The following is a 16,726-nucleotide window of genomic DNA, read 5'->3' as shown; positions in this document are numbered from 1 at the left end:
TAGCCAAGTTTCACTAATTGCTATAACGTCATAATTCCACTTGTCAATCCACGCCCTCAACTCATCCGCCTTCCCCGCAATACTCCTAGCATTGAAATATATACACCTCAGAAGATTTTTACCACCACTCACAACCTTTCTATCAGCGGATTTGCTTGAACTTTTAACATCATTTATTTTCACCCCAGCCACACCGTCAGCTCTGGCGCTCTGGTTCCCATCCTCCTGCAAATCTAGTTTAAAGCCTCCCCAATAGCACTAACAAACCTCCCTGAAAGGATATTGGTCCCCTTGTAGTTCAAGTGTAACCCGTCTCTCTTGTACAGGTCCCACCTGCCCCAGAAGAGGTCCCAATGATCCTGAAATGTGAAACCCTGCCTCCTACACCAGTTCCTCAGCCACTTGTTCATCCTCCAGAGCATCCTATTCTTACCCTCATTGGCAGGTAGCACAGGTAGCAATCCTGAGATTACCACCCTCGACGTCCTGCTTTTCAACTTCCCACCAAGCTCTCTATACTCACTCTCCAGGACCTCCTCACTCTTCCTTGCTATGTCATTGGTACCGATGTGCACCACGACATCTGGCTGATCACCCTCCCACTTCAGAATGCTGTGCACGCGATCAGAGACATCCCTGACCTAGGCACCCGGGAGGCAACAAACCATCCTGGATTCTCTGTCACGACCACAGAACCTCCTATCTGCACCTCTAACTATCGAGTCCCCTATCACCACCGCTCTCTTCTTTTTCCACCCTCCCTTCTGCACTGCAGAACCAGACTCAATGCCAGAGATCCGGCTACTGCAGCTTGTCTCAGGTAAGTCATCTTGTGCTTATAATAATAGTTTATGATGGAAGCACTCAGAAGGTCGGGTAGTGACTGTGGAGAAAGAGTTAACACTTCATTCTGAGTACGTAGCATTGACATGCAAGGATTTAGTAAATGCAAGATGTCGTATACAGGTACACAAGAGTGCCTATGTCCCCCCCACCCCCTTCCTACAAGTGCTTGTAGTCTTGGTGATTTGATTCAGTTTCCTTTTATAAATTCTGTTCTAAAGCATGTGGCGTTTCCAACAGGAGGGCTGATTCAGTCAACTGCGCACGGAGTGGACATTTTTGCGTCAATCCATCTAGATAAATCCTATAGCAACTGAACATTTTTCAATGGGCCTGACGCCGATGTGCTATTTTCTGCACCTAGTCCAGAGATTGTTGCTAGGATATCAGGCACGGCTCGGCTGCAGAGCAGTGAAGGCTGCTACTACCGTACGGTGTGAGGGGCTTGCTTCCGTAGTTGGATATTGTAGCCTTTCCAGGATGCTTCTGGGAAAGCAAATACACCTGGAATAGAGCTAAAAATAACTAAAAACACAGATGTTAAGACTTAAAAAAAACCAGAAAAAACTGGAAACATTTAGCAGGTGAAGAGAGAAACGGAGCTAATGTTCCAAAGTTGTTGAAGGGTCAGAATTGTTAACTCTCCTTTCATTAACTAGTCTCCCTTTCCTTGGGCCTGCTGAGTGTTTCCAGCACTTCATGCTGTTCTGTCCATTTTTTCCATCTTGCTGGACAGTTTAACCAGGGAACTGTATGTTTTATACAAGACTATAACCAAATTTGGCAGGTTGTTTTACCATTTGAAGCCCCTTGCTGGATAGTCGCTGTCTATGGAGCGTGAAATTGTTGATTCAAGATTCAGATTTATATATCACATGTATATCAAAACATAGAGTGAAATGTATCATTTGGGTTAACAACCAGCACACCCGAGGGTGTTCTGGGGGCAGTGCGCAAGTGTTGCCGCGCATTCCAGCGCCAACGTAGCACGTTCAGCACAGCAACACAGAGCACAACAAGCAGCAACACCACAAACAAGCCCCATTCCTCCCTCCCACCCAGGCACCGACGCAGTCCTCTAACCTAGGACAGGACTCCAACCCCAATCACCAGCAGACATGGACTCGTGCAGACACCAGACTTTGACCACGATGAGGCTAAACTCAGGTTGGAGGAGCAACACCTCATATACCGTCTAGGTTGTCTCCAGCCCCTTGGTATGAACATAGAATTCTCCAACTTCCAGTAATTCCCTCCACCTCCCTTCGTCTATCCCTATTTCACTCTGCCCCCTCCCCCAGCTGCCTATCACCTCCCTCATGGTTCCGCCTCCTTCTACTACCCATTGTTTTCCTGCCTATCACCTCCCTGCTTCCCCTCCCCCACCCCTTTGTCTTTCAAATTACTGGTTTTTCGACTGGACCTACCAGCCTTCTCCTTCCCACCCTCCCCCACCTTCTTTATAAGGCCTCTGCCCCTTCCCTCTTCAGTCCTGACGAAGGGTTCCGGCCCGAAAGGTCAGCTCATCGTTTCCACAGATGCTGCCCGACCTGCTGAGTTCCTCCAGCGTGTTGTGAGTGTAGACTTTGACCTCCGCAGCAGACTCTCAGAGATTCTGGCTAACGAGCCTCACCTTTTGGACCTCCAGTTCACCCTCGGGCCTCGATCTTTGACATCCATCCCAGGGCACGCCAGTCTCTGGACACCAGACCTCAAAATCCGAACCGCCGCTGGCAGGAACTCGTAACACTGGGCCCTGAACTCTGTTCTCACCGATTTGTGAACCTAAGGAAATGGTGAATATTTTGAGTGTGAGTCATTTGCGACTCCAGTGACTGAGTCTACAACTGGTCTGTGAACTACTGATGTACTTGCAGATGGGTTTACTGAGTTTTCCAGCGTCTGTGGGATCCTTAGCTTCACTTAACGTGACACAGAGGAGCAGGACGGTGGCAGGGCTAGTAGAGTTGCTGGAGATCCAGGTTTAGTCCTGGGTTCAGATGTTGTCTGCATTTCTCCCTGTCACTGTGTGAGCTTCCTCAGCGTGTCCTGGTTTCCTCCCGTAACTACAGGTCGACCTTCACTAATCCGGCACCACTGGGACCTGAGGAGTGCCGGATTAGTGAAAGTGCCGAATTACAGAAGGATCACATTAAGCATAATCAGTGCCGGATTATTGAGGAACTGGATTACAGGTAGTCAGGTTAGTGGAGGTTGACCTGTATTGTGTTTGAAGGCGGGAGTGAGCTGACACTCTGTAACTTTTGTAATGTTTTCATTGTGCTGTTGGGTAGGGAGTTCCCTAATAATGAAGGAGTGGAAATTTTGTGTGTCAAAGTTTTGATAATGTTGGACTTGAATGGATGTTTCCCTGCTGCTGCTTCAGCCCTTGACCTTCCAGATAATACAATGATGGATTTAGCAGGTACTGGTAAATAATTGTGTGCGTGTGGGTGTGTTGGGTTGCTGGAGAGGTGAGTGGAAGTGAGGAGGGAAGGGTTTGCAGGTGGTATCTAAGGCCAACCGTAGATGAAGCCTGCAGGTGGAAGCTGTGAAGACCATTCTGATATTGCAGTGGTCTTCACAGAGAATACAGAAGACCCAAGTGTCAGGATATGGCAGTGCTGGAGGAACCAGGGGGCTAAAGGTGAACAAGTCAATGGTTCCGGATGAACTGCACAATGAGGTTTTAACGGAAGTTAAGCGGAAGCAGTGGACCCAATGGTTGAAAATTTTCATGGAAGCATATAAACATTGAAATGTACAGCACACTACAGGCCCTTCGGCCACAATGTTGTACCGACCTTGTAACCTACTCTAGAAACTGAACAGAATTTTTTTACCGCATAGCCCTCTAATTTTCTAAGTTCCATCTACCTATCTAAAAATCTCTTAAAAGACCTTATTTCCTGAGGAGACTGAGGTCCTTTAACATCTGCCGGACGATGCTGAGGATGTTCTATGAGTCTGTGGTGGCCAGTGCGATCATGTTTGCTGTGGTGTGCTGGGGCAGCAGGCTGAGTGTAGCAGACACCAACAGAATCAACAAACTCATCCGTAAGGCCAGTGATGTTGTGGGGATGGAACTGGACTCTCTGACGGTGGTGTCTGAAAAGAGGATGCTGTCTAAGTTGCATGCCGTCTTGGACAATGTCTCCCATCCACTACATAATGGACTGGTTGGGCACAGGAGTACATTCAGCCGGAGACTCATTCCACCGAGATGCAACACTGAGCGTCATAGGAAGTCATTCCTGTCTGTGGCCATCAAACTTTACAACTCCTCCCTTGGAGGGTCAGACACCCTGAGCCAATAGGCTGGTCCTGGACTTATTTCCTGGCATAATTTACATATTGCTATTTAACTATTTATGGTTTTATTACTACTTATTATTTATGGTGCAACTGTAACGAAAACCAATTTCCCCCGGGATCAATAAAGTATGTCTATGACTATGTTATTATATCCGCCTCTTCCACCTTTGCTGGTAGTGCATTCCATGCACCCACCACTCTCTGTGTGAAAAAAAATTTATTAAATTCCTGCGGGTTGTAAGACTGGAGAACAACCAAATTTCGAAGAGAGAGGAAGACCGAAGGTGGGGAACTGCAGGCCAGTTAGTTTAACAGCTATTATTGGCAAGATGCTTGAGTCAATAATCAAGGAGGGAATCACTAACCATATCGGAAAGCAGAAAGTAATCAAAACTAATCAACATGGTTTGTGAAAGGTAAATCATTAAATTTTCTCAAATTTGAGAAGGAAATTGGGAGTATTGACAGAGAGGATCCTGCAGTGATGAATTTAGAAATTCTTTGAGGTAATACAGGTCACATTGATAGAGGGGATCCTGCAGATGTTGTATATTTAGAAATACTTTGAGGATGAAACAAAGATTGTTAATAGAGGAGAAACTGCAGATATAATATATTTAGAAATTCCTTGAGAATACAACAATGAATATTGATAGAGGGGATTCTGCAGATGTAGTGTATTTAGATTTCCAAAATGTGTTTGAATAGTTCCCTCATGAGAGGCTGGTACATAAATCACAAGGCTTTTGTGATTTAAGGTCTGTTGTCTAGTGTAGTTTTTGTGTCATTTTTACGTAGTTCAGGGTAGTTTTTGTATTGTTTCATGTAGCACCATGATCCAGAAAAACGTCTTGTTTTTACTGTGTACTGTACCAGCAGTTATGGTCGAAATGACGATAAAAAGTGACTTGACTTGACAGTGGAAATATGTTAGAATAGAGTAAAAACAACTAGCGGCTGCAGAGAAAATAGGAATAAAAGGGTCTTTTTCATACTTAGAGAAAGTAACTAATGGAGTAGCACGGGGATTAGTTCTGGGCCCACATTGTTCATCATTTACCTTTCTGATCTGGAGGAAGAAGCAGAATGCAAGTTTCCACTTATCATGGTCAGTGATACCATGTTAAGTGGAAAGGTATGTTGTGATAAGGAGATTATGATTCTGCAACAGTTTATAGATTAACTGTCTGAAGTCTGTGGCGTGCGGCCAAGTGGTTAAGCCTTCGGTCTAGTGATCTGAAGGTCGCTAGTTTGAGCCTCAGACAATGTTGTGTCCTTGAGCAAGGCACTTAACCACACATTGCTCTGTGATGACACCGGTGCCAAGCTATATGGGTCCTAGTGCCCTTCCCTTGGACAACATCGGTGGCATGGAAAGCGGAGACTTGTAGCATGGGCAACTGCCGGTCTTCCATGCAAACTTGCCCAGGCCTCCGTCAACATCGAAAATCGATGGATAGCCAAGAAGAGATGTGGAAGTCTGAAGTTTGGCAAATGGAGTCTTGTGAGATCATCCACTTCAACGAGAGAAATCAAAAGGTGGATTATTGCCTAAATGGAGGGAGAGAGGGAGAGAGTGGGGGAGAGAGAGATCTACTGCAAAAGAGATTTCAATGTTCTAGTGCATGAATCCCAAACTGTTGGCTGGCAGGTCCAACAAGAACTGAAGAAGGGAAGTGCCTTTTTTAACTTTATTGCACATTGTTGGAGCATAAAAGCAGGGAGGTTTTGTTGGAATTGTATGGGGTGATTTTGAGGACACACCTGGAGTACTGTATACACTTTTGCTCTCTCACCTAAAAAAAAACATGATAACATTTGATGCAGTGGAGTGGAAATTCTCCAGGATAATTTTGAGATCGAGAGGGTTTTCCCACCAAGAAAACTAAATAGTTTGGCTGTATATTCCTTTTGAAATAGGGGATGCAATTCCCAGATGTGGAAATGTGGAAGATACATGAAAGTTTCCTCTCACATAAGAAGAACTGCTCTGACCTTTATAATCAGCGACTATTACTGTTCTCCTTTATAATCAGTGACTATTACTGCTCTCCTTTATAATCAGTGACTATTACTGCTGTGTCCTTTATAATCAGTGACTATTACTGCCCTGAGTCCTTTATAATCAGTGACTATTACTGCCCTGAGTCCTTTATAATCAGTGACTATTACTGTTCTCCTTTATAATCAGTGACTATTACTGCTCTGAGTCCTTTATAATCAGTGACTATTAATGTTCTCCTTTATAATCAGCGACTATTACTGCTCTCCTTTATAATCAGTGACTATTACTGCTCTGAGTCCTTTATAATCAGTGACTATTACTGCTCTCCTTTATAATCAGTGACTATTACTGCTCTCCTTCATCATCAGCGATTATCACTGCTCTGTCCTTTATAATCAGTGACTATTACTGCTCTCCTTTATAATCAGTGACTATTACTGCTCCGAGTCCTTTATAATCAGCGACTATTACTGCTCTCCTTTATAATCAGTGACTATTACTGCTCTATCCTTTATAATCAGTGACTATTACTGTTCTGTCCTTTATAATCAGTGACTATTACTGTTCTCCTTTATAATCAGCAACTATTACTGCTCCGAGGCCTTTATAATCAGTGACTATTACTGCTCTCCTTTATAATCAGCAACTATTACTGCTCTCCTTTATAATCAGTGACTATTACTGCCCTGAGTCCTTTATAATCAGGGACTATTACTGCTCTATCCTTTATAATCAGTGACTATTACTGTTCTCCTTAATAATCAGTGATTATTACTGCTCTCCTTTATAATCAGCGATTATTACTGCTCTGTCCTTTATAATCAGTGACTATTACTGCTCTCCTTTATAATCAGTGACTATTACTGCTCTATCCTTTATAATCAGTGACTATTACTGTTCTCCTTAATAATCAGTGACTATTACTGCTCTCCTTTATAATCAGTGACTATTACTGCTCCGAGTCCTTTATAATCAGCGACTATTACTGCTCTCCTTTATAATCAGTGACTATTACTGCTCTATCCTTTATAATCAGTGACTATTACTGTTCTGTCCTTTATAATCAGTGACTATTACTGTTCTCCTTTATAATCAGCGACTATTACTGCTCCGAGGCCTTTATAATCAGTGACTATTACTGCTCTCCTTTATAATCAGCAACTATTACTGCTCTCCTTTATAATCAGTGACTATTACTGCCCTGAGTCCTTAATAATCAGGGACTATTACTGCTCTATCCTTTATAATCAGTGACTATTACTGTTCTCCTTTATAATCAGTGACTATTACTGCTCTCCTTTATAATCAGTGACTATTACTGCTCCGAGTCCTTTATAATCAGCGACTATTACTGCTCTCCTTTATAATCAGTGACTATTACTGCTCTATCCTTTATAATCAGTGACTATTACTGTTCTGTCCTTTATAATCAGTGACTATTACTGTTCTCCTTTATAATCAGCGACTATTACTGCTCCGAGGCCTTTATAATCAGTGACTATTACTGCTCTCCTTTATAATCAGCAACTATTACTGCTCTCCTTTATAATCAGTGACTATTACTGCCCTGAGTCCTTTATAATCAGGGACTATTACTGCTCTATCCTTTATAATCAGTGACTATTACTGTTCTCCTTTATAATCAGTGACTATTACTGCTCTCCTTTATAATCAGTGACTATTACTGCTCCAAGTCCTTTATAATCAGCGGCTATTACTGCTCTCCTTTATCATCAGTGACTATTACTGCTGTCCTTTATAATCAGTGACTATTACTGCTCCGAGTCCTTTATAATCAGTGACTATTACTGCTCTCCTTTATAATCAGTGACTATTACTGCCCTCCTTTATAATCAGTGACTATTACTGCTCTCCTTTATAATCAGCGATTATTACTGCTCTGTCCTTTATAATCAGTGACTATTACTGCTCTCCTTTATAATCAGTGACTATTACTGCTCTTTATAATCAGTGACTATTACTGCTCTGTCCTTTATAATCAGCGACTATTACTGCTCCGAGTCCTTTATAATCAGCGACTGTTACTGCTCTCCTTTATCATCAGTGACTATTACTGCTCTCCTTTATAATCAGTGATTATTACTGTTCTCCTTTATAATCAGTGAGTATTATTGCTGTCCTTTATAATCAGTGACTATTACTGATCTCCTTTATACTCAGTGAGTATTACTGCTCTGTCCTTCATAATCAGCGACTATTACTGCACCGAGTCCTTTATAATCAGTAACTATTACTGCTCTCCTTTATAATCAGTGACTATTACTGTTCTCCTTTATAATCAGTGACTATTACTGCTCTTTATAATCAGCGATTATTACTGCTCTGTCCTTTATAATCAGCGACTATTACTGCTCTGTCCATTATAATCAGTGACTATTACTGCTCTGTCCTTTAAAATCAATGACTATTACTGCTCTCCCCTATAATCAGTGACTATTACTGCTCTCCTTTATAATCAGCAACTATTACTGCTCTGTCCTTTATAATCAGTGACTATTACTGTTCTGTCCTTTATAATCAGTGACTATTACTGTTCTCCTTTATAATCAGCAACTATTACTGCTCCGAGGCCTTTATAATCAGTGACTATTACTGCTCTCCTTTATAATCAGCAACTATTACTGCTCTCCTTTATAATCAGTGACTATTACTGCCCTGAGTCCTTTATAATCAGGGACTATTACTGCTCTATCCTTTATAATCAGTGACTATTACTGTTCTCCTTAATAATCAGTGATTATTACTGCTCTCCTTTATAATCAGCGATTATTACTGCTCTGTCCTTTATAATCAGTGACTATTACTGCTCTCCTTTATAATCAGTGACTATTACTGCTCTATCCTTTATAATCAGTGACTATTACTGTTCTCCTTAATAATCAGTGACTATTACTGCTCTCCTTTATAATCAGTGACTATTACTGCTCCGAGTCCTTTATAATCAGCGACTATTACTGCTCTCCTTTATAATCAGTGACTATTACTGCTCTATCCTTTATAATCAGTGACTATTACTGTTCTGTCCTTTATAATCAGTGACTATTACTGTTCTCCTTTATAATCAGCGACTATTACTGCTCCGAGGCCTTTATAATCAGTGACTATTACTGCTCTCCTTTATAATCAGTGACTATTACTGCTCTATCCTTTATAATCAGTGACTATTACTGTTCTGTCCTTTATAATCAGTGACTATTACTGTTCTCCTTAATAATCAGTGACTATTACTGCTCTCCTTTATAATCAGTGACTATTACTGCTCCGAGTCCTTTATAATCAGCGACTATTACTGCTCTCCTTTATAATCAGTGACTATTACTGCTCTATCCTTTATAATCAGTGACTATTACTGTTCTGTCCTTTATAATCAGTGACTATTACTGTTCTCCTTTATAATCAGCGACTATTACTGCTCCGAGGCCTTTATAATCAGTGACTATTACTGCTCTCCTTTATAATCAGCAACTATTACTGCTCTCCTTTATAATCAGTGACTATTACTGCTCCGAGTCCTTTATAATCAGCGACTATTACTGCTCTCCTTTATAATCAGTGACTATTACTGCTCTATCCTTTATAATCAGTGACTATTACTGTTCTGTCCTTTATAATCAGTGACTATTACTGTTCTCCTTTATAATCAGCGACTATTACTGCTCCGAGGCCTTTATAATCAGTGACTATTACTGCTCTCCTTTATAATCAGCAACTAGTACTGCTCTCCTTTATAATCAGTGACTATTACTGCCCTGAGTCCTTTATAATCAGGGACTATTACTGCTCTATCCTTTATAATCAGTGACTATTACTGTTCTCCTTTATAATCAGTGACTATTACTGCTCTCCTTTATAATCAGTGACTATTACTGCTCCAAGTCCTTTATAATCAGCGGCTATTACTGCTCTCCTTTATCATCAGTGACTATTACTGCTGTCCTTTATAATCAGTGACTATTACTGCTCCGAGTCCTTTATAATCAGTGACTATTACTGCTCTCCTTTATAATCAGTGACTATTACTGCCCTCCTTTATAATCAGTGACTATTACTGCCCTCCTTTATAATCAGCGATTATTACTGCTCTGTCCTTTATAATCAGTGACTATTACTGCTCTTTATAATCAGTGACTATTACTGCTCTGTCCTTTATAATCAGCGACTATTACTGCTCCGAGTCCTTTATAATCAGCGACTGTTACTGCTCTCCTTTATCATCAGTGACTATTACTGCTCTCCTTTATAATCAGTGATTATTACTGTTCTCCTTTATAATCAGTGAGTATTATTGCTGTCCTTTATAATCAGTGACTATTACTGATCTCCTTTATACTCAGTGAGTATTACTGCTCTGTCCTTCATAATCAGCGACTATTACTGCTCCGAGTCCTTTATAATCAGTAACTATTACTGCTCTCCTTTATAATCAGTGACTATTACTGTTCTCCTTTATAATCAGTGACTATTACTGCTCTCCTTTATAATCAGTGACTATTACTGTTCTCCTTTATAATCAGTGACTATTACTGCTCTTTATAATCAGCGATTATTACTGCTCTGTCCTTTATAATCAGCGACTATTACTGCTCTGTCCATTATAATCAGTGACTATTACTGCTCTGTCCTTTAAAATCAATGACTATTACTGCTCTCCCCTATAATCAGTGACTATTACTGCTCTCCTTTATAATCAGCAACTATTACTGCTCTGTCCTTTATAATCAGCGACTATTACTGCTCTCCCCTATAATCAGTGACTATTACTGCTCTCCTTTATAATCAGCAACTATTACTGCTCTGTCCTTTATAATCAGTGACTATTACTGCTCTCCATTATAATCAGTGACTATTACTGCTCTGTCCTTTATAATCAGTGACTATTACTGCTCTCCTTTATAATCAGTGACTATTACTGTTCTCCTTTATAATCAGTGACTATTACTGCTCTTTATAATCAGCGATTATTACTGCTCTGTCCTTTATAATCAGCGACTATTACTGCTCTGTCCATTATAATCAGTGACTATTACTGCTCTGTCCTTTAAAATCAATGACTATTACTGCTCTCCCCTATAATCAGTGACTATTACTGCTCTCCTTTATAATCAGCAACTATTACTGCTCTGTCCTTTATAATCAGTGACTATTACTGCTCTCCATTATAATCAGTGACTATTACTGCTCTGTTCTTTATAATCAGTGACTATTACTGCTCTGTCCATTATAATCATCGACTATTACTGCTCTGTCCTTTATAATCACTGAATATTACTGTTCTCCTTTATAATCAGTGACTATTACTGCTCTCCTTTATAATGAGCGACTATTACTGCTATCCTTTATAACCAGCGACTGTTACTGCTAAAACAAAATACAGAAAGAAAATGCAATAGTCTGTTGGATGTTGAGTCAAATTGTAGCTTTTCCTAATTGCCTCAGAACCATTAAATCTATCCAAAGTGATGGATTGCAGAAGGCAGTGGACTGAAGCCTAATGATTTAATCTGGTTTATTGAATTCCGTGGTAAGTGTACTTGTGTTTCTCTTCCTGTATGAATCTTCAAGGTGAGATGCTTAAGAGTACACAGATTCCAGAGCAACACACATCAAAGTTGCTGGTGAACGCAGCAGGCCAGGCAGCATCTCTAGGAAGAGGTGCAGTCGACGTTTCAGGCCGAGGCCCTTCGTCAGGACTAACTGAAGGAAGAGTGAGTAAGGGATTTGAAATCTTTAAGATGAAGCCACACTCAGGTTGGAGGAACAACACCTTATATTCCGTCTGGGTAGCCTCCAACCTGATGGCATGAACATCGACTTCTCTAACCTCCGCTAGGCCCCACCTCCCCCTCGTACCCCATCTGTTACTTATTTTTATGCACACATTCTTTCTCTCACTCTCCTTTTTCTCCCTCTGTCCCTCTGAATATACCTCTTGCCCATCCTCTGGGTCCCCCCCCCCTTGTCTTTCTTCCCGGGCCTCCTGTCCCATGATCCTCTCGTATCCCCTTTTGCCTATCACCTGTCCAGCTCTTGGCTCTATCCCTGCCCCTCCTGTCTTCTCCTATCATTTTGGATCTCCCCCTCCCCCTCCAACTTTCAAATCCCTTACTCACTCTTCCTTCAGTTAGTCCTGACGAAGGGTCTCGGCCTGAAACGTCGACTGCACCTCTTCCTAGAGATGCTGCCTGGCCTGCTGCGTTCACCAGCAACTTTGATGTGTGTTGCTTGAATTTCCAGCATCTGCAGAATTCCTGTTGTTTGCGTACAGATTCCAGAGTATGGGATGAGGTGACTGCCAGTAAAATCGTAGATGTGACCTTAATTAGTGTCAATGACCTGTGGAAGAGCAAGTTATCATGGGAGTTCCAACTTGTGGAAGCAACACAGAGGACTGGCAAAGTTTCCTGGATACACAGGATGGGATTAACTCTATGTGTATGTTAAATAATTCCATTGCCATCGGGAACATAAAATAAATTTGAGATAATCGTGTAGAATTATAAAATGGAGTGACAGCGATGGAAATTTGACTAGTTTACCTCCAGAACCAGAACCGGCCAGCAAGAGTGACAAAGTCAGCATTCAGGCTGCCATACCTCCTCCAAGGGTCTCTGCTTTTGAGGACTTCATTTCAGAAACTCTGTGTGTTCGCGCGCGTGTGTGTGTGTGTGTGTGTGTCTGTGTATCTGGTGTGGTTGTGTGTGTGTGAATGTTTGTTTGGCTGCACACACAAATATGTACATTTTCCTACAAGTGATGTGCTACGCGTATGTAAGTTACTGCTGTACAATTAATTTAATTCCTCCTCCCAGTCAGAAATCCCAGCAACCAGCCCTTCATGCTGGACTAATTGACCGTGAAACTCATTTTCCGGCCGACTACTGGAAAACACATTTGGGTGGGTGCAGTTGTCCGAACCCTGAACTCACTCACTCAGTGATGTGGAACCAAACAGATTGTATCAGAGGAATGAACGGGGATGTTGAGAATTGGTGGGTGGGGCAGGTGGGGTTGGGGGACTGGGAAAAGAGATTGCATTTTCACTCTTGGTTGTTTTGGGCTCTGATTGGTTCTAATGGAATACCTGAATTTATTTTCCTCAGGACACAGCAGGCCAGGAACGATACCGCACCATCACCACAGCCTATTACAGGGGCGCCATGGGATTCCTGCTAATGTACGATATCACCAACCAGGACTCCTTTGGGGCAGTACATGACTGGTAAGTGTACTGTGCCTGTAAAAGGTGGGTCAAACCCTTGTATAAACGGTACGTCATGGAACAGACCCTTTGCCCACAATGTATGTGCACACAAAGCCAAATTACAAGGAGGCATGTTGGTGTGGCGCTATTGCAGAATCGGCCGTAAGATCGGAATTCGGTTCCCACTGCAGTCTGTAAGGAGTGTGTACGCCCTTCCCGTGAGTGCAGGGTTTCCTCCCACATTCCAAAGGTGTACTGTCCGGCTAACGTTAGTGAGCTCCAGGCATGCTACGTTGCCAGCCGAACCGTGTCGCTACTTGCTGATCAGCGTGATTGTGATTTGACGTAAACAGCGCATTTTCAGCCCCCCACGGGCAAAGCCCTGCCTGCCGCTGAGCACACCTACGTGCAGGAAAGTAGGATCCATTATCGGAGACCCCACCACCCAGGACGTGCTCTTTTCTCTCTGCTGCCATCAGGGAGAAGGTACAGGATCAGCAGGACCCACATCACCAGGTTCAGGAGCAGTTGTTAGCCCTCAGCCATCAGGCTCTTGAACCAAAGTGGATAACTTCACTCAACTTCACTTGTCCCATCACTGAAAAGTTCCCACAACCCATGGACTCACTTTCAAGGACTCTTCATCTCATTTTCTTGACATTTTTATTGCTTATTTATTTATTATTATTTATTTCTGTTTTGTATTTGCACAGCTTGTTGTCTTTTGCACACTAGTTGAAGCTTAAATTGGTGAGGGCTTTCAGTGATTTTGTTATAGTTATTATTCTATCATGGATTTATTGAGTATGTCCGCAAGAAAACGTATTCTCAGGGTTGTATATGGTGATATATATGTACTTTGATAATAAATTTGCTTTTGAACTTTGAACATTTCACAATATGGTTTGCGGTGTGTCTGTGATAAATAAAGCAAATCTTTCTCAGTTAAATTTAGCCCTTTCTGCCTGCACATAATCCATATCCCTCCCTCCTGTGCCTATCGAAAAGCGCCTTGGGCATTACTATCTTATCCACTTCCACCACGACTCCAGCACATCACAGGCACTTCCCACTCTCTGTATAAAACATACTTATCCCACACACCTCCTTTAAACCTTCCCCTCGCACCTTAAACCCGTGACTTCAGTGTAACCCATGCAGTTCAGGTTGTCTGTATGTTTATTACCTCTGGCTCCTTTGCACCACCCCCTCTCTTCTCTCTACTTGGCCACTCTCATCTTTACTCAGTCCCGATGCAGGGTTTTAACCCACCAGATTCAGAAACAGTTATAACCCCTCCAACACTGGGCTTCGGAACCAGAGTGCATCACTTCACTCACCACAATACTGAACTGTTTCCACAACTTAGGAACTCACTTCCAAGGACTCTACAAATCATATTCTCTATATTGTCTGTCCGTCTGTGCACAATCTGTTTTTTGCACCTTGGTTGCTTGTCTTTGTGTGTAGTTTTTCATTGATTCTGTTGTAGTTCTTTGTACTTACTGTGAATGCGCATAAGAAAATGAATCACAGGATGGTATCTGGTGATATACAGTGGCGTGCAAAAGTTTGGGCACCCCTAGTCAAAATTTCTGTTACTGTGAATAGCCAAGCAAGCAAAAGATGAACTGATTTCCAAAAGGCATAAAGTTAAAGATGACTGCAGTTGTACAAGGCCTTGGTGAGACCACACCTGGAGTACTGTGTGCAGTTTTGGTCCCTAATCTGAGGAAAGACATTCTTGCCATAGAGGGGGTACAAAGAAGGTTCACCAGATTGATTCCTGGGATGGCAGGACTTTCATATGATGAAAGACTGGATCGACTAGGCTTATACTTGTTGGAATTTAGAAGATTGAGGGGGGATCTTATTGAAACGTATAAAATTCCAAAGGGATTGGACAGGCTAGATGCAGGAAGATTGTTCCTGATGTTGGGGAAGTCCAGAACGAGGGGTTACAGTTTGTGGATAAAGGGGAAACCTTTTAGGACCAAGATTAGGAAAAATTTCTTCACACAGAGAGTGGTGAATCTGTGGAATTCTCTGCCACAGGAAACAGTTGAGGCCAGTTCATTGGCTATATTTAAGAGGGAGTTAGAAATGGCCCTTGTGGCTAAAGGGATCAGGGGGTATGGAGGGAAGGCTGGTACAGGGTTCTGAGTTGGATGATCAGCCATGATCATACTGAATGGTGGTGCAGGCTTGAAGGGCCGAATGGCCTACTCCAGCACCTATTTTCTATGTTTCTATGACACATTTCTTTAATATTTTAAGCAAGAAAACTTTTTTATTTCCATCTTTTACAGTTTCAAAATAACAAAAAAGGAAAAGGGCCCAAAGCAAAAGTTTGGGCACCCTGCATGGTCAGTACTTAGTAACACCCCCTTTGGCAAGTATCACAGCTTGTAAACGCTTTTTGTAGCCAGCTAAGAGTCCTTCAATTCTCGTTTGGGGGATTTTTGCCCATTCCTCCTTGCAAAAGGCTTCAAGTTCTGTGAGATTCTTGGGCTGTCTTGCATGCTCTGCTCTTTTGAGGTCTATCCACAGATTTTCGATGATGTTTAGGTCGGGGGACTGTGAGGGCCATGGCGAAACCTTCAGCTTGCGCCTCTTGAGGTAGTCCATTGTGGATTTTGAGGTGTGTTTTGGATCATTATCCTGTCGTAGAAGCCATCCTCTTTTCATCTTCAGCTTTTTAACAGATGGTGTGATGTTTGCTTCCAGAACTTGCTGGTATTTAATTGAATTCATTCTTCCCTCCACCAGTAAATGTTCCCCGTGCCACTGGCTGCAACACAAGCCCAAAGCATGATCAACCCACCCCCGTGCTTAACAGTTGGAGAGAGATTCTTTTCATGAAATTCTGCACCCTTTTTTCTCCAAACATACCTTTGCTCATTGCGGCCAAAATGTTCTATTTTAACTTCATCAGTTCACAGGACTTGTTTTGAAAATGCATCAGGCTTGTTCAAATGTTCCTTTGAACCTTTTGAATAGAACTTTTTGGCTGCATCGAAGCTTGGTCTGGCCATTCACTGCAGCAGAACTTCCCCCAGCCGTCTTGGACCCCACCATGCAGCTGGATCCGGGAGGGGATGTTGAGAGGGTGGGTCTGGACCTGTGCAACCCCCTACTCACCTAAAATCCACTCACGCACACGCTGTTCCTTGCTGAGGGGTGGGGTATCCTAAACCCCACCAACTGACTGAAAGTAACCATCATCATCCCATGGATGGCTAGCTGGAGAGAGAGAGAGAGAGAGAGAGAGACAGCATGGAAAACAGGCCTTTTGGCCCATCAAGTCTGTGTTGACCACCAAGAACCCATTTACACTAATC

The 16,726-nt window shown here is 42.3% G+C and overlaps 1 protein-coding gene across 1 annotated transcript in view; it reads left to right on the top strand.

Moving 5' to 3' along the window:
• Window positions 1–16,726, top strand: part of rab3da (RAB3D, member RAS oncogene family, a) — a 71,571-nt gene that overhangs the window by 42,664 nt on the left and 12,181 nt on the right. The window contains exon 3 of the mRNA XM_063036011.1: window positions 13,285–13,403. Coding sequence (XP_062892081.1) covers window positions 13,285–13,403 — 119 coding nt within the window. The remainder of the gene's footprint in view (window positions 1–13,284; window positions 13,404–16,726) is intronic.

The sequence above is a fragment of the Mobula hypostoma genome, chromosome 29, assembly GCF_963921235.1.
Source record: "Mobula hypostoma chromosome 29, sMobHyp1.1, whole genome shotgun sequence".
Classification (NCBI taxonomy): Eukaryota; Metazoa; Chordata; class Chondrichthyes; order Myliobatiformes; family Myliobatidae; genus Mobula; species Mobula hypostoma.
This window is presented reverse-complemented; position numbering and strand designations above follow the sequence as displayed.